The following is a 23,168-nucleotide window of genomic DNA, read 5'->3' as shown; positions in this document are numbered from 1 at the left end:
ATGAGATTGGGGCAGAGATCAGTGTTCACTAAAAGAAAGCCCAGCCCCCAACAGTTAGTAACATGCCCCTAGGAACACTTAACCCCTACACTGCCACCCACTGGTTAACCCCTTCACTGCCAGTGTCATTTACACAGGAATCACTGCATTTGTATAGCATTGATTGCTGTATAAATGACAATGGTCCCAAAAATGTGTCAAAAATGTCCGATGTGTCTGCCATGTCACAGTCACAATAAAAATCGATGATCGCCGCCATTACTAGTAAAAAAAAAAAAAAATTATTAATAAAAATGCCATAAAACGATCCCCTTATTTGTAAACGCTATAACTTTTGCGCAAACCAATCAATAATCGCTTATTGCAATTTTTTGCCAAAAATATGTAGAAGAATACGTATCGGCCTAAACTGAGGGAAATTTTTTTTATTTTTTTTAAATATATTTTTGGGGGATATTTATAACAAAAAGTAAAAGATAATGTGTTTTTTTCAAAATTGTCGCTCTATTTTTGTCTATAGCGCAAAAAATAAAAACCGCAGGGGTGATCAAATACCACCAAAAGAAAGCTCTATTTGTGGGATAAAAAGGACGCCAATTTTGTTTGGGAGCCACATTGCACGACCGCGCAATTGTCAGTTAAAGCAACGCAGTGCCGAATCGCAAAAAGCGGTCTGGTCTTAAGCCAGCAAAATGGTCCGGGGCTGAAGTGGTTAATAATAATAAAAAAAAGGTAAAAACAGAGTAAACGTAGTCAAAACCTAGCCAGAGTTCAGGAACTGAAACGGATAGTCAGACAAGCCAAAAACGTCAGGGAGCCAGAGATGAGTGTAGTGGAACAGCAAGCAGGATCTGGAGCCAGAAGGAAAATCAGGCAAGCAAGTCTTTAACAGTAGGAGAGCGTTTCTAGAGCTGTGACCAAGGCGAAGGCAGAGATCATCTGGGCTGGACAGACCAGCAGGATATCAACAGGTGAGTCACTGTGGAGAGCAAGGATGAGCTCTGGTGTGTTTGCATAGCCCACGTGCAGAGCCAGCCAGGAAGTCGGCACTGCGCTGTGCTAATCACAGGCAGCGAGACATTTCCCGATCTCTTGTCTGCATCGGGACTATGTCTCACTGCCTGTGATTAGCGCAGCACAGTGCACACTTCCTGGCGGGCTCTGCATGTGGGCTGTGTGAACACACCAGAGCTCATCCTTAGTGGAGAGATAGGAGCTGGCAATTAGCCAACAGCTGAGCGGCCAGCTCAGAGAAAGAAGGGCTGAGCCCAGCCCTGACACTTACCATCCTAATTTTCCTAAAAATTCTAAAATTGGTACCAAAAACAGGATTTAAATCTCATGTCTGTGCTAGGCATTCATGGAAGGTTACATTTGGTAAAAAAAAAAAAAAAAAAAAAAAAAAAAAAAAAAAAAAAGCACAGCCCAACTTTAGACGCATTTGTCAGAAAGCAGAAATATCTCAAACCTCCACTACCTAGGATCTGCAAATAAATAATAAGGCCCTGCCGTAAATAGTCTGGGTGCAGTTCAGGAATACACATCTGCAATGCTAGGTTTTTTCGACCTGCAGCTGAACTAAGATAAATTTCAAAACGATCTCTAGAATTTCTAACACATCTGTACCGGGATAATCATTTTAAAAAGTGGCTACAGTAATGTACAAGATGATATCAGTTAGACATTTACCTAATTTACAAGGTCCAGAAGGCTAACAAGTCACAGTAAACCTCCTAGGAGGCAGTTGCATGTAATCAACCTCGTGTTTGGTACCTAGCAAATGGTAAAAACCAAATCTGTTAAATATGTTGGTTTCAGGTTGTGAAACCTTGTATACAGTACAATACAGTACAGGACACTATGTCTGGATTATATGCTGCTACCACAGGAGGAAGCTTGAACATCCACCAGGTAGAATTTAAAATGTGTGGACAGAAGCCCAGGTGGCAGCCTTGAAAATCTGAGAAACAGATTTAAAATGTCAAAAAGCCATGAAACATTTGGTAGATTGTGCCTTAAGGACATTCTAGGAGGAACTCTATCCTAATTCTAATTCAATGGGTGGTGGTGGTATGGAGATCCTTACAAGAAGCCCTTAGGAAGCAAACAGGAAATCTGATTTCCTAAAGGAAGCAGTAGCAGAGGGGTAAACTCTCACAGCATGCACCAAATCCAAGCATTGCAGGAAAATTTCCTTAGTATGCTTCAGAGCAAAATGTATGAAGGAAAGGACAATATTCTGATGGAAAGCAGGGATCACTTTTAGAAGAAAGGAGGCCTTAGACCTCAAGAAAACCCTTTCTTTGTGCAACACTAAAAAAGGTTCTTTACAGAATAAGGTTGCTAGCTTTCAGCATTCCCCAAAGAGATGACAGCCACAAAAAAAAAAAAAAAAAAGCCATATTATAGGTAGGGTCATACAAAGGAATATTCCTAATCAGTTCAAAAGGTGGCTACCGAAGCACCAAAAAGAACCAGACTGAGATCCAAGGGGAAACAAGGAAGGCCTTAAAGAGGAACTGCAGCCTGCTCACATAATTTGTAATAAAAACATCTTTGCCAATCTGACGGTTTCCTCCAACCACTTTGCATATTTTCTTTATCGTGCATCATGGGACACAGAACAGCTATAGCAATTACTATCTGGGTTATACGCCACCTATAGATGCGTGGACACTGGCACACCAAAAAGATAGGAAGTCCCCCTCAATATAAACCCCTCCCATACAGGGATACCCCTCCGATACAGTGTCTGTAAGGTGGTGGTCACTGATGTGATATATGTGCTCTTGGAGCATATTTGAAGATCTGGATGGTTCTATTAAGAATCACGTACTTCAATTGGATCCATTCTAAAAAGCTGTCAGCCAAAATGGATGGTACCAGAGCCTCATTGGAAGAAGAGAAGATTCCTCAAGGTTTGTCTGTAATGCAGCCCTTTTGGCACTGGACCCTTCGTAATTGAACCCTGTACAGTATTTGTTCTGACCAAGGTGCTTTCGTGCAGGGTGATCTACAGGTCCAGGGGAGTGGGACTCAGTCTCTGAAGGTCTTTTTATGACAAAGCTTGCCGTGATGTGTGAAGGTTGGACTCCTGTTATGTTCAGAGTCCTGCAGTAGGAATGGCAAGTCTGCATTTTTTGAAGTTTTTTTTTTTTTGGGAGCAAGAGAGCTGACTGTATGTTCTCCCAGGGCCACTGGGAGCAGTGTACTGTTTAATCATGCTATGTACTTCTTGGTTATGTGGGCTGTTTCTCCTCCAGCCACTAGAGGGTGCAGGCTCGCTCAGTATGGCCTATTTTTATATAGACAGGAAGTGGAAGGGCGGCCATGCCATGTGGTGTAGTGTCACAGTTTGCTGCCTATCACAGGATGCTGCGGAAGTGACGTTGTTGCGTACTGCGCATGCGCGATGCGTTCCAAACACTCGCGCCGTGCGTTCCAACATAGTTTCGGCAATACAGTTCAGCAAAACCATCACATAATGTTACGGAAGTGATGTTACACACAACACAAACACGGGCCACGTTGTTGCGTACTGCGCATGCGCGATGCGTTCCAAACACTTGCGCCGTGCGTTCCAACATAGTTTCGGCAATACAGTTCAGCGTAACCATCACATAATGTTACGGAAGTGAAGTTACACACAACACAAACACTGGGCCGTTCGTTACAACACTAATACTTCCCTTGTTACCTAGTAGGTTTTGCATTGCTGGGACTTGTAGTGCCTATCCTGAGCTACATGCTTCAATGTTCAGTGTCCTCATCCCTATCCCCCTGCTTCAATGTTCAGTGTCCTCATCCCTATCCGCGAGCTTCAATGTTCAGTGTCCTCATCCTTATCCCCCTGCTTCGATGAGGACACTGAACATTGAAGCTCGCGGATAGGGATGAGGACACTGAACATTGAAGCATGGGGATAGGGATGAGGACACTGAACATTAAAGCACAGGGATAAGGATGGACACTGAACATTGAAGCTCGCGGATAGGGATGAGGACACTGAACATTGAAGCAGGGGGATAGGGATGAGGACACTGAACATTGAAGCTCGGGGATAAGGATGAGGACACTGAACATTGAAGCAGGGGGATAGGGATGAGGACACTGAACATTGAAGCTTGCGGATAGGGATGAGGACACTGAACATTGAAGCATGGGGATAGGGATGAGGACACTGAACATTGAAGCACAGGGATAAGGATGAGGACAGTGAACATTGAAGCTCGCGGATAGGGATGAGGACACTGAACATTGAAGCATGGGGATAGGGATGAGGACACTGAACATTGAAGCACAGGGATAAGGATGAGGACACTGAACATTGAAGCTCACGGATAGGGATGAGGACACTGAACATTGAAGCACGGGGATAAGGATGGACACTGAACATTGAAGCTCGGGGATAAGGATGAGGACACTGAACATTGAAGCACGGGGATAAGGATGGACACTGAACATTGAAGCACGGGGATAAGGATGGACACTGAACATTGAAGCTCGGGGATAAGGATGAGGACACTGAACATTGAAGCACGGGGATAAGGATGGACACTGAACATTGAAGCTCGGGGATAAGGATGAGGACACTGAACATTGAAGCACGGGGATAAGGATGAGGACACTGAACATTGAAGCACGGGGATAAGGATGGACACTGAACATTGAAGCTGGGGGATAAGGATGAGGACACTGAACATTGAAGCATGGGGATAGGGATGAGGACACTGAACATTGAAGCATGTAGCTCAGGATAGGCACTACAAGTCCCAGCAATGCAAAACCTACTAGGTAACAAGGGAAGTATTAGTGTTGTAACGAACGGCCCAGTGTTTGTGTTGTGTGTAACTTCACTTCCGTAACATTATGTGATGGTTTTGCTGAACTGTATTGCCGAAACTATGTTGGAACGCACGGCGCGAGTGTTTGGAACGCATCGCGCATGCGCAGTACGCAACAACGTCACTTCCGCAGCATCCTGTGATAGGCAGCAAACTGTGACACTACAGTGGCAACAGGTCTCTGGAGACATAGCAGCAGCCCATGGATGTGGTGAGAGTACTTACTATGGGAGAACTGTGTGACAGACAAGTCATGCTTATATGCTGCATATTTACTGCTTAGGAAAATAAACCGCGCTTGAGTAAAAATAAATAGTAAAAACACAAAATAATCTAAGATAAAGGCCGCAGCTCTAAGTGGGATATGTACACTCAAAGAAGCTAGAAAAATTTCAAAAGCTGCGCCAAAAGACCATATATACTAACTACGCAAAAATAGAAAAATTATGAATAAGTGTAAATGGAATATTGTAGATCACATTCCATACAAATTCAATGAATGAAATAACAGAAATTGTAATTCATCTGCTTAAGAGGAACGAACAAAGTTCATAAAAAGGTCCTCAGTTGCAATCCTTTCCAGAACACCACAGTGATTCCACTCAAAAACAGCACACAAGTGCCCGTCACCAAGAAGGTAGTGCCCTTACCAGATGGAAGCTTGATCAGAGCCTTGTATGCAAATCATCTGTGTCCTCCTCCTTAGAACTTGCGTTCATAGATCAGCGAACCACAATGAAAGGCAGCATTCCCATAAATATATACCTCGTTCAGCGATCCCAAATAGTGCTTGCAGTGTGTTGTCCTCTCCTGCCATCGCACGGGACTGTACAACTGTAAGTCGATACACCACTGGATGGTTAGCAGTTCACTTTAAAGTGTTGCTGACTCCTCGGTAGGCAGGTGCAGAGTAGCATACATGCTTGCAAACTTGTGGTCAACATCGCAAAGACTCTGCTGCATTCCTGTTAAAGACATGCTTGGCTAACATTCCTTCTGGCTCCAGATCGTGCTTGCTGTTCCACTACGCTGATCTCTGGCTTCCTGACTTGTCTGACTATCTGTTCAGGTTACCGAACTTTGGCTACGTTTTGACTACATTTGTTCCATTTACTTTTATTATTAAACAAGTGTGATTTAACTGTACTTCTGTCTCGGTCTGATTCATGGTTTCTGACAGCAGACGAAGGCCATGAATTCAGAAGATGCAGTCAATCCACTTATTGGTAATATTTTTTCCAGATTGAATGAGAAGGATCACCGCATGGATCAGTTTGCCATGGCATTACAAACACTCTTAAGTGGCACGGCTCACCTGGAATCTCCCACTGTGGCTGCTCCAGTACAACCTGTGTTGTAGGCCGTCCCTGTTGCTGCTCTAGTCTCTGTGCAGGCACCCGCCTCGAGTATTACCTCTATTAGAGGTATGTCTGGTTCCGCTCTGCTTCCCCAGTGATTTGGGGACGATCCAGTCCAATGCAGAAGGTTTCTCAACCAGATTGAGATATACTTTGAGATGCTTTGAGATGCTGCCCCAGGCGTTTCCCACAGACAGAAGCAAACTAGGTTTCATTATATCTTTGCTTTATGAGAGAGCCTTATCCTGGGCAACCCCTCTATGGGAGACGCAAAACCTGTTGTCTTGAGTTACCCTGAGATTGTGGCTTTTTTAAAAGGGTATTTGATGTTCCTGCATGCTCCACTTCTGTTGCCAAGTGCCTCATGTCCATCAGAGTACGAGAACTGTTGCCAATTACGCCATTGAATTCCGTACCCTGGCAGCAGAGGTTGCTTGGAACAATGAGGCCCTTGTGGCTGCTTTTTCTCATGGTCTCTCGGATACCATCAAGGATGAGATAGCAGCCCAAGATAGCTCACCTCCCATGCCTCCTGGTACTGAGTCGGTCAGTGAAGGTGAACCCATCCACTTGGGCTTCACACGTCTCTCTGTGGATGAGAGAATCCTTAGGAGGGAGAGATTGTGCCTTTATTGTGGCCAGGCAGGTCACTTTTTTAAGTCTTGTTCTACCCGTCCAGGGAACGCCTGAACTTCGAGGTCCTGCCACGGACAGACCTTAGGTGGCGTTGTTTCATCCCCAGTTATCCAGAAGGATAAGCCCCTGGTTTCGGTTACCCTTTCTTGGGCTGAGTTGTCCGTCGAGATACAGGCTCTAAATCGACTCTGGGGCTGCCTGTTCATTGATGCTGCCTTTGTATCAAAGCACTTGATTCCACTGCAACTGCGAGATACTCCACTTGCCATTGAGGCTCTTGACAGGAGACCTCTACAGCCTGCCCATGTGATTCATGAGACTATTTCGTTGTCCATAGCCGTAGGGGCTCTTCACCATGAGATAATTCAATTACAAGTTATTTCCTCGCCTAAGTTTTGGCTGGTTATTGGTTATCCTTGATTACAGAGCCACAACCCCTCTTTTAATTGGCTCTGTGCCAAGATTCTCTCCTGGTTGCCACAATGCAGTAAGACATGCTTCCAGAAGGTAGCCAAGGTCCTGTGCACCTCTTAACTCTCCTCCCTGCTGGAGGAGTACCGCAATTTTAGCAATGTCTTTGACAAAGATCAAGCCAGTAGTTTGTCTCCACATCGGTCGTATTAATGCACAACTTACCTTCAACCTGGTGCCATACCCCCTCGTGGCCGGGTTTATCCTTTGTCGGTCTTGGAGGAGTATGTTGCAGAAGCACTTTCTCTAGGTTTCATCCACAAATCCTCATCTCCTGTTGGTGCTGGTTTCTTCTTTGTGACCGCTTCAAGGGAGCAATGGTTTTCACAAAGCTTGATTTGAGAGGGGCATACAATCTTGTGAGGATTAAGGAAGGCGAAGAGTGGAAAACTGCGTTTAATACCAGAAAAGGCCATTATGAGTACCTAGTAATGCCTTTTGGCCTTTGTAATGCCCTGGCAGTTTTTCTCTTTTACTTACCTGAACCCAATTGGTCCATCGACGGGGACGAGCACAGCAGCTCCAGCTGCGGTCTAGGGTCCTCATTGGATAAATAGCAGCACAGCCATTGGCTCCCAGTGACATAAGAGCAAGTGGTGGGGCCGAATCCGCATAGGCGCCCTTTTAGAATGCGGGTCCCTAAAAGAGGATGAATGGGGCCACTCTGTGTAAAACCCTTGCACAGAGGAGGTAGGTTAAAAAAAATAAAAAATAAAAATAAAAAGTCCACACACAACGAACCTTTACAACCCCTTTAAAGCTGAAAGAATAATGAAAGAATGATGACATGGCCCCCTTCCTCACCTGACCTAAACCCTTTTGAGAACTTGTTGGCCCTTCTTAAAAGGGAGATTTACAGTAAAGGAAATCCGTACACTTCTCTCAACAGTGTCTAGGAGGCTGTGTTTGCTGCTGCATAAAAAGTTGATCGCCAACAGATAAAGAAAGTGACAGACTCCATGAATGGAATGCTTATAACTGTTAGACGCCTTTCATACTGCAGTGCTGCTAAAACAGCCCAACAGGACCTAAGAAAAATAAAAAATAAAAACACCAGTTTTGTGCTTTTAAGGCGCTTTGGAAGCGCCGCCCATTCATTTCAATAGGCACGGGCGTTTAGGGAGGGCCATTTATAGCGCACCCAAGCCTCCCCAATGATGTTGCTTGCAGGACTTTTCCCAACATCCTGCAAGTGCACCGCCCCAGTGTGAAAGCATTCATTACAAAGAATGGGCACCAGAAACCTGCCTCAGTGTGAAAGCTGCCTAATTGAAAAGAAGGGTGCCTATACTGGTCACTGATTATTTAAGAAGTGCCAGAAATGTTTATTTGTACATTTTTAATTACTTGTTTATTATTCTCACTTTAACAGATGAAAATAAACAATTGAGATGGGAATTCTTTTTTTTTCATTTAGTTGCATAATAATTATGCATACGAATAGTTGCTGAATAATTGTGCACACAGATATTCTCCTAAGAAAGACAAAACCTCACTTTTACTTTCTTAAATATTCAGGTTTGAGGTTTATTAACATTTTGGACTGACCAAGAGCACTGTAGTCGTTCAATAATGAAATGAATCCTCAAGAATATAACTTGCCTAATAATTGTGCACACAGTGTATGTCTAATTCTTACATCTGCAGCTTTTAGTACAATAATCCCTTTTGATCCTGCTATGAAGATCCTTGTTCAGTCATTTCCTGTTACAGGATGACAGTGCTCTGTCCCTGCCCAAATGTGCTCCTGTGCCACACTGGCTTCCAATAGAGACAATTCCAATTATAGTGGCCATTTCAACACATTACACAGGTATGGTCCACTAGGGTCACCATGAGGAAGCATGCCCCAGAAATGTCCTGTAGCCATTGCCAAATTGTTACATCTCAGGGCTGCTGATCCCCTTTGCAGCCACTTCCTAGCTACACACAAAGTAAAAATACAGTGAAAACAAGAATTTTACAAAAAATAAATAAAAAAGCTATTGTTTATGACACACGGTGAGCAACCAAATTCCCATTTTGTTAGCTTTTTTTTTTTTCCTTCTTTTTCTTTTTAACAGCAAATAAACAGAGTTGCATAATACAGGCACCAAGGAATACAGAAAGAGCCACATGATTGTTCACTGCCAGGAAATGTTCTCGTAGTGTATAAATTTGTCTTAATAGTTGTAAAATATTTTTAAGCACTCTGTACAATAAGCTTCGCACATCTGACAGTGACAGCCCCCGATCGAGGGAACATTGTGTCTGCATTTCACCCTCCCCGACTCCCTGGTAATCCATCCTCAGCTCTGCAGAGGACATATTTTGCTAATTAATGCTAATTACAGCCTGAGATAAGAAATTATTAGCATATCTGGAGAAGGTATAAGTGCAGGAACTGAGGATGTGTGACCTTATCAGGACAGGAAGGGAGAACAGACTGCAGTTCCCCTGTGCCTTAAGCAGCTAGATAAAACGCAAGCAAGGCAGTAGTTTTCAGCACCACTTGCAGCAATTGAGACCTCTTGAGGTGTGGCAACAAGCACTAATGATCATTAGAGCTGATCTGAATCTCAACAATAGGCAGGACCTGACACTAAAACTAACTATGTGGGGTTCTATATTAAAACCAGAGCACAGAGCATGGGAAGACTATCACATCAAGACAGGAATGCTCAGCTAAAAAGGCATACAAAAATGAATATGTTAGAAGTATGATAACCGGCAGTATATGCAGGGGAGGGGTGTGGAGGACATGATAGGCAGTATATGCAGTAGAGGAGTGCAGAGGGTATACCAGCAGGCAGTATATGCGGGAGAGGAGTGCAGAGGGTATACCAGCAGGCAGTATATGCAGGGAGAGGAGTGCAGAGGGTATACCAGCAGGCAGTATATGCAGGGAGAGGAGTGCAGAGGGTATACCAGCAGGCAGTATATGCAGGGGAGGAGTGCAGAGGATATACCAGCAGGCAGTATATGCAGGAGATGAGAGCAGAGGGTATACCAACAGGCAGTATATGCAGGAGATGAGAGCAGAGGGTATACCAACAGGCAGTATATGCAGGAGAGGGATGTGGCGGGTATGGCATGGAGCGTTATGTACAGGTGAGAAGATGCAAGTATGATAGATAACATTATGTACAGGAGGGGGAGTGCAGAGGGTATACCAGCAGGCAGTATATGCAGAAGAGTAGTGTGGAGAAAATATAAGGATGGGTGGTATGTGCAGAAAAGTACAGAGCATATGACATGGAGCATTATGTACAGTAGGAGGAGGTCAGAGGGTATGCTAAAAGGACATTATGCATGGAAGAGGAAGTGTGAAGGATATGTGTATAGTATAGTTCTCCCACTTAAAAAGATGAGAGGCCTGTAATTGTCATCATGGGTACACCTCAACTTTGAGACACAAAATGTGGAAAAAATCCAGATCACATTGTCTGATTTTTTAAATAATTTATTTGCAAATTATGGTGGAAAATAAGTATTTGGTCACCTACAAACAAGATTTCTGGCTCACAGACCTGTATCTTCTTCTTTAAGTGACTCCTCTGTCCTCCACTCATTAACTGTATTAATGTCACCTGTTTGAACTTGTTATCAGTATAAAAGACACCTGTCCACAACCTCAAACAGTCACACTCCAAACTCCACTATGGTGAAGAGTTGAGCTGTCAAAGGAAACCAGAAACAAAATGTAGACCTGCACCAGGCTGGGAAGACTAAATCTGCAATAGGCCAGCAGCTTGGTTTGAAGAAATCAACTGTGGGAGCAATAATTAGAAAATGGAAGACATACAAGACCACTGATAATCTCCCTCGATCTGGGACTCCACGTAAGATCTCACCCCATGGGGTCAAAATTATCACAAGAACGGTGAGCAAAAATCCCATAACTACAAGGGGGACCTAGCGAATGACCTGCAGAGAGCTGGGACCAATGTAACAAAGGCTACCATCAGTAACACACTACGCTGCCAGGGACTCAGATCCTGCAGTGCCAGACATGTCCCCCTGCTTAAGCCAGTACATGTCCGGGCCTGTCTGAGGTTTGCTTGAATGCATTTGGATGATCCAGAAGAGGATTGGGAGAATGTCATATGGTCAGATGAAACCAAAGTAGAACTGTTTTTTAGAAACACCACTCCTCTTGTTTGGAGGAGAGAGAATGCTGGAGTTGCAACTAAAGAACACCATACCTACTGTGAAGCATGGAGGTGGCAACATCATGTTTTGGGGCTGTTTCGCTGCAAAGGGAACAGGGCGACTGATCCGTGTACATGAAAGAATGAATGAGGTCATGTATCGTGAGATTTTGAGTGCAAACCTCCTCCCATCAGCAAGGGCATTGAAGATGGAACGTGGCTGGGCAACAAAGGAGTGGCTTCGTAAGAAGCATTTCAAGGTCCTGGAGTGGCCTAGCCAGTCTCCAGATCTCAACCCCATAGAAAACCTTTGGAGGGAGTTAAAGTCTGTGTTGCCCAGCAACAGCCCCAAAACATCACTGCTGTAGAGGAGATCTGCATGGAAGAATGGGCCAACATACCAGCAACAGTGTGTGACAACCTTGTGAAGACTTACAGAAAACGTTTGACCTCTGTCATTGCCAACAAAGGATATATACCATATTTATCGGCGTATAATATGCACCTTTTCCCCCTTAAAATCAGGGGAAAATCGTGGGTGCGTGTTATACGCCAATCCCCTGCCTATTGGGAGCCTCTCGGCCGCTCTCGCGGCTTTCGCACGTTCTGGGTGGCTCTCACAGTCCCGAGTGAAAAAAAATAAATAGTAAATAAAATCAGACATCAGATGTGATTGTCTGGATTTGTTTCCACATTTTGCCTCTCATAGTTGAGGTATACCTACGATGACAATTACAGGCCTCTCTCACCTTTTTTTTTTTTTTTTTTTTAAAGTGGGAGAACTTAAGCATTTAGCACAATTGGCTGCTGACTAAATACTTTTTTGCTCCACTGTATAAGGGTGGGCAGTATGTGTAGAAGAGAAGTGCAGAGCGTATACCAGCTGTCTGCTGTATATGCAGGAGAGGAGTGTGAGGGGTATGTCGTGATTGCCCTCCTGTAATACTCTGTACAGCAGCACTTAGACCAGGAAAGGGGATTTGTCAGTAGTCTGAATTCATCAGGTTCTCTAACTTTGCACAGTGCAAGTAATCTAACACAGGCAACAAGCTTATAGGAAGGGAGAGGTGACCTCATGAATGCATTGCTGCTCCTTCACTATCCAGTCACAGGCCTGGCTGTGTTGCTCAATTGCTGTGTAGTCTGCCTGGGAGAAGAAGGACCTGGTTGGGTTGCTTACACCTGGATCTCAGGACTAGTTAAAACAGAATTACAAATCTTTTTTTTGCCAGTTAAAATAGTTTATTTGCAGTATATGTATTTCAATGGTATGTAGCTACTTGACTGCAGCTCTGCTTTGAATAATGCCTTGTAATTGTATGGAGCAGTGCAGAAGAACCACAGTGGTCTCCACCCATCCTCTATAACTCCAGGGTGGGTGGGGGGCTCTGCAATACCGTACCTGTTGAAGATGTCATTGGACACGGTCTGTAGGTGTTGCAGGGTGTCTGTAATTTGTTGTATGGTTTCTTCCCTCCGCAGGTCTGGCTGGATTAGAGGCACAGAGTAGGCCTGCTTCTCCACAGAGAGCCTCTGAGGCATGGTGACAGCGCCTCCTGCTGGAAACACAAGAGAACACATCTTGTTAAATATAAAGCAAGACCCAAACAAAGAAATACAAGAAATACATGCATGCTGCCATCACCGACCTCCTCCTGAAAATTATGGTGCTCGGCTGTCATATTGATGCAGTGAATTTTAAACAGAAGTCCAGGGTAAACAAAGATTGGCTAAATATAAAAGCCATACGTATTCTTACATAAATCTTGGTATCCTGTTATTTATTCCATATCTGTGCACCAATCCATCACAAAACAACTCCTAAACGTTGCCTCTATTATGGGAGCTTCATCTAATAAAGACCAGCCTCCTGTGCTCTCTCTCTGTATGCAGGGTGACTGGTCTTGTATCCACCCCCTCATATAGTTTTCTGCAGGCAGCCTGTAGAGAATGTGCCTGACGGGTGCTTCCCACCACTCTGCTCTGTGCCACACAAAGATGACACAGTTTTGCAAGAAAGGTATTTGGTAAACACACAAAGTGGTCATAACCTGACTATTGAAGAATACACTATATTGTCAAAAGTTGTGCGACGCCTGCCTTTACACGCACATAAAACTTTAACGGCATCCCAGTCTTAGTCTGTAGGGTTCAATATTGCGTTGACTCACCCTTTGCAGCTATAACAGCTTCAACCCTTCTGGGAAGGCTGTCCACAAGGTATAGGAGTGTGTCTATGGGAATGTTTGATCATTCTTCCACAAGCGCATTTGTGAGGTCAGGCACTGATGTTGCATGAGAAGGCCTGGCTCGCAGTCTCCACTCCAATTCATCCCAAAGGTGTTCTATCGTATTGAGGTCAGGACTCTATGCAGGTCAGTCAAGTTCCTCCACCCCAAACTCGCTCATCCATGTCTTTATGGACCTTGCTTTGTGCACTGGTCCAAATCATTTGGTGGAGGGGGGGTTGTGGTGTGGGGTTGGGCTTGGTCCCTTAGTTCCAGCGAAGGGAACTCTTAAGGCATCAGCCTAACAAGAAATTTTGGACAATTTCATGGTCCCAAGTTTGAAGGAACAGTTTCAGGATGTCCCCTTCCGGTTCCAACATGACTGCTCACCAGTGCACAAAGCAAGGTCCATAAAGACATGGATGAGCAAGTTTAGGGTGGAGGAACTTGACTGGCCTGCACAAAGTCCTGACCTCAACCCTGATAGAACATCTTTGGGATGAATTAGAGTGCAGACTGTGAGCCAGGCCATCTCATCTAAAATCAGCACCTGACCTCACAAATGCACTTCTGGAAGAATGGGCAAACATTCCCATAGACATACTCCTAAACCTTGTGGACAGCCTTCCCAGAAGAGTTGAAGCTGTTATAGCTGCAAAGGGTGGGCCAACTCAATATTGATCCCTACAGACTAATACTGGGAAGTCATTAAAGTTCATGTGTGTGTAAAGGCAGGCATCCCAATACTTTTGACAATATAGTGTATATTTGAATGAAAGTTTTTGTCACAGAAGTTCAGCTTTAGTCTTTTATGGGACAATGACCTGGAACAAGTAACTGAGAGATTTGACTTTATCGGTTTGCTTTTTGTAGGCAAGTGATTCTGAATGAATTGTGATCAGACAGCCAGGCATTTAGCATTTTATAGCATGTTACACAGTTCTCTTTGTACAGGTTTGGGTTAAGTAACACGTCTTCAAAGCTCGGCGAGACAGGAGTAGAGGACTTGGAGCAACCTCCACGTGCCCTATAAATAGGTGCAATCACCATATGAGATGGCAGTAATTATATGCAATTATGAGGAGGTAATCAGTGCTGCAGAACTACTCTTAATGAGAAGAACTGATTATTGGGAGGAAAAGTGGGGGAGATGGGTAGTGTAAACATAAAGGAAAAGAGGCAATATATCCCAGGGGGGAGAAGGTTAATCAGAGGGTCCCATAATCAAAATCTCTCTAACCTCTTCCTATACAAAGGGCCATTTAAAGGAAGAGTTCATACCTGTTGTGCTAGGACTGTGCTGGACACCCTTGCCCAGCACAGTTCTAACACAAAACAGGGCAAAAAGCCTTTTTCAGCGCATCACATCGCTGCATTAAACCCCACTGCGGCCAGTAGAACCAAGGCTGGCTTCATTTCAGTGGGCTGACACATTTGATCTGAAGATTGTCTGGGGTGTCGACATCGCGGGCTACCCTGGACAGGTAAGTGTCCATATATTAAAAGTTCTAATTAAATCAGTTTTGCTGAAGTACACTGTATAAATCAGGTAGATTTGTCATTTCACAGGCGGGTTTGGGGAATCTGCCATTTTTTTAAAGGAATAATGCATTTTTACCTCCACTTTTTCACTTTGCCCCACCTTTAAAAAACAAAGAACAAGACTTTACAATCACTTTAAATAACAAACATGTTATACTTACCTATTCTGTGCAGTAGGTTTGGCACAGATCAGTCCGGATCCTTCTCTTCTCGTGTCCCTCTTTGCTGCTCCTGGCCCCTCCCTGCTGTTGAGTGCCCACAGCAAGCAGCTTGCTATGGGGGCACCTGAGTCAAGCTGCAGCTCCGTGTGTCCATTCAGACAAGGAGCTGCCGTTCAGCCCCACCCCCTCTCTCCCCTGATTGGCTGGCTATGATTGACGGCAGTGGGAGCCAATAATGCCACTGCTGTGTCTCAGTCCATCATGATGGAAAGTTCCAGATGGCAGAGGGATTCCTAAACATGGCTGGACAGATAGGGGGCTCAGGTAAGTATTAGGGGGTTCTGGAATGGCTGCTACATAGTTTTTTTTTTTTTTTATCTGAATGCCTTCTGCCATTACAACTCCTTTAAGCTGATACTTTTTACCTGTAGGCATCTTGGTAATGATCTAAAGCGGTGCCCTTGAGTAGAGAGTGATGTCGGCTATGGACAATAACATCACTTGCACATGTAGTTACCTCTGCATTCACAGGCTGTGCCTTTATTGCAGAGTGCGCTGTGCTGCAATGGTGACCTGGAGCATGCACGGGAGTGACATCATCGCGGCTTGACCATTCAAGTGACTGGAGAGCAAGGAGGAAGGCAAAGATGGAAGCGCAGGGAGGGGTGGCAGCTCAGCACTGGAGGGGTTTTGTTTGTCAGGCACGTGTCATAATGTGCTAAATGCATAGCACACTATAGCATCAACCACTTAGGGGCCTATTTATATATTAATAATAAAGCAACGTTTAATACCACTTTAAGTACCATTAAAAGGGCTGCACCCTACAAAACAATTTTTTTTTTTAAAAAAAAGGTTTTTTTTTCCTTGGCAAGTGTCCCCCAGGGCATTGCTCAGCCTCCCGAAGACAGATCCTACTGCAGCTCTATTTTTATGATATAAGCGCTTAATTCATTGGATACATGTAAGTTCATTACTTATTTTATTAAAAAAAATTTTAAACGGATTTACACTATTGTGGCCCTCATTTTCTTCCTGTATGAGTTCTACAATGTGCGTTGGAGTTTAAAGCGGAAGATTTTCCCATCGTTTGAGTACCTGGTTGAAAATTCCCTGGAGAGTCTTTTATGTTGGATAGCTCTATACAAGAGTGTTCAAAAGCCTGATTGATCCTTCGAATGTATATTCGTTTGGATCCATTTAATTTGGTAAGCTTACATCCTATTTGGTGATGGAAATGCCACAGGGTGCCTGCATGTGGTCTTCATAAGAAGAAGGTGGATGGTTCTTTCCCTCTCACGTGTGGATTGGATTCAATTTAAATCGAATAATAGACTTTCTTTGTATATCATTTATTGATTTTTTTGGACTTTTTCACATTCACTGTATTTTTTTCACGAATCTATGCAAGTGTGGTGCAGTCTGAGAAGCATCATTGAATGTCATTTAATTTTGACACTTATATAATATTGTTATATCACTAAGTAGTTATAAATAGGTTACTTTTCTTTTTTATAGCGCTACACTATAACTTAATATTTGGGACTCCCGAAGACAGATGTTTACCAAATTCCCTATCTATTAGCCTTAAAAATGGACTAGATTTTAAAGTTTTCGCTATTATTGACTTCATTGGAATTCAGACTTAATTGTTGAACTTGACAGCCACGCCTAACTGAACCCATGTACGTTTGGCCCATCCCTATTAATCACCCCTGTGAATGATAGCAGAGAGTCTTTTAACTGAGGAACTATAACCCATAATACACAAATGCAAAAGCGGCACAACAACATCACAACAGTGATACAAAGGGTGCATCCTTTACTTTGGAGGTTTCCAAACTATGGCCCGAAGGCCACCTCAAGCTCACTACAAGATTTTATCCAGTCTGCAGCAGATGTGCACTGATTGAGGATACAGATCAGTCCGTCTCCACTGATGGGGACCCTGATGGAAGGGAGGACTCTGATGGGGAATATGATTGGGACCCTAACGCAAGGGTGGCTCTTATAGTGGACTCTAACGTAAGTGGGGAACTCATAATACAGATTATTCTGTAAGAGGAATTTGCTTTATTTACAATGGTGATTAGTGTGAAGAATGCTCCTTACATTGGTGATCAGTGGAAATAGTGCTTTTTTACATTGGGGTCCCTGGAAAAAATGCTCCTAACATTTTGGGGGGGGGGGGGCAATGGGAAGAATGCTCCTTACATTTGGGGGGGCCAATAGGAAGAATGCTCCTTACATCTGGGGGGCCAATGGGAAGAATGCTCCATACATTGGGGGGGGCAATGGGAAGAATGCTCCATACATTGGGGGGGGGGGGCAATGGGAAGAATGCTCCATACATTGGGGGGGGGGGCAATGGGAAGAATGCTCCATACATTGGGGGGGGGGGGGCAATGGGAAGAATGCTCCATACATTGGGGGGGGGGGGCAATGGGAGGAATGCTCCATACATTTGGGAGGGAGGCAATGGGAAGAATGCTCCATACATTTGGGGGGGGAGCTCAATGGGAAGAATGCTCCATACATTTGGGGGGGGCAATGGGAAGAATGCTCCATACATTTGGGGGGGGCAATGGGAAGAATGCTCCATACATTTGGGGGGGCAATGGGAAGAATGCTCCATACATTTGGGGGGGGCAATGGGAAGAATGCTCCATACATTTGGGGGGGGCAATGGGAAGAATGCTCCATACATTTGGGGGGGGCAATGGGAAGAATGCTCCATACATTTGGGGGGGGCAATGGGAAGAATGCTCCATACATTTGGGGGGGGCAATGGGAAGAATGCTCCATACATTTGGGGGGGCAATGGGAAGAATGCTCCATACATTTGGGGGGGGCAATGGGAAGAATGCTCCATACATTTGGGGGGGAGGGCAATGGGAAGAATGCTCCATACATTTGGGGGGGGGAGGGCAATGGGAAGAATGCTCCATACATTTGGGGGGGAGGGCAATGGGAAGAATGCTCCATACATTTGGGGGGGGGAGGGCAATGGGAAGAATGCTCCATACATTTGGGGGGGGGAGGGCAATGGGAAGAATGCTCCATACATTTGGGGGGGGAGGGCAATGGGAAGAATGCTCCATACATTTGGGGGGGGGGGAGGGCAATGGGAAGAATGCTCCATACATTTAGGGGGGGGGAGGGCAATGGGAAGAATGCTCCATACATTTGGGGGGGGGGGGAGGGCAATGGGAAGAATGCTCCATACATTTGGGGGGGGAATGGGAAGAATGCTCCATACATTTGGGGGGGTGCGGGCAATGGGAAGAATGCTCCATACATTTGGGGGGGCAATGGGAGGAATGCTCCATACATTTGGGGGGGGGGGGGCAATGGGAAGAATGCTCCATACATTTGGGGGAGGGAGGCAATGGGAAGAATGCTCCATACATTTGGGGGGGGGGCTCAATGGGAAGAATGCTCCATACATTGGGGGGGGGGGAGATCAAAGGGAAGAATGCTCCATACATTTGGGGGGGGGGAGGTCAATGGGAAGAATGCCTCATACATTTGGGGGGCCAATGGGAAGAATGCTCCATACATTTTGGGGGGGGGGGGGCAATGGGAAGAATGATCCTTACATTTGGGATAAGTGGGAAGCATTCCCTACATTGGTGGTAAGTGGGAAGAATACTCAAAAAAAAAAAAAAAAAAAAATGTAAAAGATTTACCACAACCAGCTCACTGTGACTCTGTTGCAGAAGATATTTCAGCTAATGTAGCTGTGCATCTGACACTTACAGGAATGTTAGATGCCTGGTCCCCCTGCGAAGGCCCACTGCACCCTCTGTCCTATAGTGAGGTAGCTGAGCCCCCTTGTGTATCTGGGCTCCAAAGTCTGCGGTCACTATAGTTGCCCCCATGGCCCCAGCTGTCCTGCGGTTGGAGGAATAACTCTTTTCTAAGTTAAAGTGATTGTAAAGGTTCGCTTTTTTTTTTTTTTTTTTTTTTTTTTAAATAACAAACATGTTATACAGTACTTTCCTTCTCTGTGCAAAACCATTGCCCCAATCCTCCTCTTCTGGGGTACCCCAGCAGCGCTCCTCCTCTTCATCGAGTGCCCCCACAGACAGCTGCTTTCCATGGGGGCATCTGTGCAGGTGCGCTCACGAGTCTCGCTGCTGCGTCCATTGACACAGACAGCAGGACCTGGTCCCGCTCCCCTACTCTTGTGTTACTGGATTTGATTGACAGCAGCAGGAGCCAATAGCTCCCGCTGCTATCAATCTATGCAACGAGGACAGAGACAGTGGCTGGAGCTGCTGGGCTTGTGCTCATTGTTGGAATGATCGGGTTTAGGTACGAACAAGGAAGGGCTCTGGGGGGCAGCTGCAGCACAGAAGGTTTTTCACCTTAATGCATTAAGGTGAAAAACCTTGAGATTTTACAACCCCTTTAATTGTATTATGACAGTAGGGAGCCTTCCCCACAGTCAGAATACACTGATCAGTGCTGCTGGCTATGGTGAAAGTAAAAGAAAATCCCTAATTTTGGGTTGTCCCAAAATCGGAACAAGAACAGAGGATAAATCTCCCAATGGGTCCTCTCACTTCCTGTTTTGGCTATGGGACAGGAAGTAAAACCTCCTCTATAGGACATACATGGTGTAAACAAACTGTACAGGGGTTGTAACCTTCCCTAGCCAAAATGGGAAAAAAAAAGTTTTTCGTTTCGTTATACTTTAACGGGGCTGTAGCACTTGAATGGAGGAAATGTAGGGAATATGGGCCACCGGTGAGATGAGTATACTAATTCTTCTGCTGCAGGGGAGTAATGCTTGTATATTAGAGACCCCGCAGGGTCTTCTCAAAGTGACTCAGTCAAGGGAAAAAGTTTGTGGGCTGCCACTGCTAAAACTCTTCTTTGAGAATGATGGTTCCCAGGCTGATGCTCTGGCTTCATTGCAAGTACAGAGATAAGGAATTCTGGAACTCAGTCACAGCAGGCTTATCTTGTTGGTGAAGCCAGGCAAGTTGCACTTTTCAAATGAGGCCCAGCAATGGCAAAACTGCACAGAAACGCAAAATGTGGTTTGTTTTTTTTTTTGTTCGTTTTTTTCCAGCATAAATGAAATGCTCATTTAGACAGGTGCTGAGAGTCCTCTGTGCTGAGCTGTTTTTTTGTTGTGTCTTCATCCACCTCAGAGCTGCATGCAGGCAGCGCAAAGCGGTATTAAAGTGGTTGTATCCTCCTCATGCACATTTTTACCTACAGGTAAGCCTATAATAAGACTTACCTGTAGGTAAAATTAATATCTCCTAAATCTGTACAGTTTAGGAGATATTCACCCTGCATGTAGCCGCTGACGTCAGCAGCGTGTGTGCCCTGAAGGTCCGGCAGATGCTGCCGGAAAATCAGAGCTCCTTGCCAGAACGGAGGACTCCCGCGCATGAGCGGGAGTGATGTAATCGCAGCTCTGGCCACTCACAGTAATGGAGCCGCAAACCTGGAAGAAATGCCGAGGGAATATGTCAGCTCCCTCAGCGGTATGGGCGTTTCTTTCTAAGGTAAGTATTTCATAATGAGCTAGTATGCAACACATACTAGCTCATTATGCCTTTGCCTTACAGGTGTTTTTTTTTTTTTGGTTAAAGCGGGAGTCCACCGGGACTCCGCGTTTTTTTGTTTTTTTTTTAAAAGCCAGCAGCTACAAATACTGCAGCTGCTGACTTTTAAAATAGTGACACTTACCTGTCCAGCGCGCCCGCGATGTCGGCACCCGAAGCCGATCTCTAGATCAACACTCGAGTGCTGCCGCCGCCATCTTGGGTATGGGAATCAGGAAATGGAGCCTTTCGGCTTCATTTCCCGGTTCCCTACTGCGCACGCGCGAGCCGCGCTGCGCAATGAGGACGGTCCCCGCTGCCTCTGGGATCTGTGTGTTTCCCAGCAGGCAGCGGGGCACTTGCGGGAAGGGGCGGGCACTTGCGGAAAGGGGCGTAAGTTACGCCCCTTTCCGCAGAGAGCTATCCCGGAAGTGGGTGCAGTTACCTGGATTATCCAGGTAACTGCACCCCCCTCCCCCCTGAAAGGTGCCGATTGTGGCACCGGAGGGGGGGAGGGTTCCGATGAGCGGAAGGTCCACTTTAGGGTGGACCTCCGCTTTAAGCATACAACCGCTTTAATCCCAAAAGCAAAAATTTTACATATTGCAGCTTACCAGTCATTAGATATGGATGCATTGCTCCAGAGCTTAGTAAATGAGCAGAAGCTCCGCTTACTTCCATCATCCAATCATGTGCAAGCAAAAATGCTTTCTTTTTTTCCCATTTTCCTTTCATGTGATTAGGTAAAGTTTCACTTTGCAAAGTATACCCAATTTACTAAACTCTGGAGCGACTGCGTTTGCAGAGTGCAACTGCATTTTGCAAAGTGCCCGGTCTAATTGCCTTTAGTAAATGTAAAAAATTTACATGCAGACAGACACCTTAACCTTAAACTACGTAGAGGGTTCTTTACTGTAAGAGCGGCAAGGATGTGGAATTCCCTTCCACAGGCAGTGGTCTCAGCGAGGGGCATTGATAGTTTCAAGAAACTATTAGATAAACACCTGAACGACTGCAACATACAATGTAATACTGACATATAATCGCACACATAGGTTGGACTTGATGGACTTGTGTCTTTTTTCAACCTCACCTACTATGTATGTAACAAGAACAGGTGCATAGCTCCAAACACACAGGCTCTGTATTAGGATCCTTGCAGCCACTCCTGCCCATATGTCAGATCTTGACATGTGACTGTGTCTAGCCGCTGTGCCTGCATCCACAACTATGGGCAGCTCCGAGGTGGATGTAGAATGAGCCCTAATGCAAGGTACTGGTGTGAGCTAAAACAATAGAAAAAAAAAGCTATTTTTCTTTGTCACGAGTTGCACAATCCTGCCACTGTAAATGAGCCCCAAGGGAAATTAGGTAAGTGTGACCCTCAGTAGACACAATGTGGCCTCTTCCAGATTTATTGGGTCTGATGTATTGGGTTTAAGTCTGTATGTGTGCGTTTCCAAAAAGCAGCCAGGGATTCTCACTATGATAACACACATATCAACACAAATCATGAACACACACCTCATACAAAACTCACCTCCTCCAGCTCTGCTTCCTGGCTGTCATGTGACTGTCACATGACAGCCTCCTCGTCCTGCCTGGCTGTACTCGCCTCCTCCTGGTCACGTGATATCCCTCATGTGACCCCCCCCCCTCCATAATGGAGGATTACCCCTCCCCTCCTGTGCTGTCTGTCATGTCACACTGAGCATAGAGGATAGATCAGCTTATGTTATGGCTGCCAGCACTGTGCATATAGCGAAACATATAAACGTATTAGGAATATATATTATGTTACATTAGGTGATGTTGGTAAATACCATGTGATGATATATTGGGAAGAATAATAATAAAAATAAGTGATGTGTAAAGCTAATGAATACATTGTAATGAGTTGAGTGTTTATTATAAATAATGTGAGAGGGGGGCTGTTGGATGTTCATCTGTCAGAAAAGGAATTTATAGAACATGTAATAAGTGTGATGACTAAAACTAGTTTCACAATTTGGCAAAAAAAAAAGGCAATGTCCATCGGGTCAACCAAAAAACGAAAAAAAAAAAAGTTAACCATTTATTTTTTTCAGTTTTCTGTGCAGGTTTCTGTTTCCTACAACACAAAACCAAAATTAATTTTATATATATTTTTTTTTAACAGATAGAACTTTCTGTTGATAGTATTTAAAGCGGTAATAAACCCAAACGCAAAAACTGAACATAATGCAGCTTAGCAA

General features: G+C 44.8%; 1 protein-coding gene across 3 annotated transcripts in view; it reads right to left on the bottom strand.

Moving 5' to 3' along the window:
• The window catches only part of WASHC1 (WASH complex subunit 1), a 53,758-nt gene extending 31,192 nt beyond the window's left edge, over window positions 1-22,566 (bottom strand). Inside the window, exons 1-2 of one of the 3 annotated variants that reach the window (XM_077468968.1) lie at window positions 22,475-22,566; window positions 12,842-12,998 (exon numbers count right to left, since the gene is read on the bottom strand). In XM_077468968.1, coding sequence (XP_077325094.1) covers window positions 12,842-12,981 — 140 coding nt within the window. In that variant the 5' untranslated portion in view covers window positions 12,982-12,998; window positions 22,475-22,566. Of the gene's footprint in view, window positions 1-12,841; window positions 12,999-22,458 lie in introns of all 3 variants that reach the window. The other 2 variants (XM_077468969.1, XM_077468970.1) reach the window with 2 other exon arrangements.
• Window positions 22,567-23,168: the final 602 nt, after the last annotated feature.

Source organism: Lithobates pipiens, unplaced genomic scaffold, assembly GCF_037356315.1.
Source record: "Lithobates pipiens isolate NorthernLeopardFrog02 unplaced genomic scaffold, aLitPip1_a1.2 Scaffold_8, whole genome shotgun sequence".
Taxonomy (NCBI): Eukaryota; Metazoa; Chordata; class Amphibia; order Anura; family Ranidae; genus Lithobates; species Lithobates pipiens.
The sequence above is the reverse complement of the archived record's forward strand: the minus strand, read 5'-3'. Positions and strand labels throughout refer to the sequence as shown.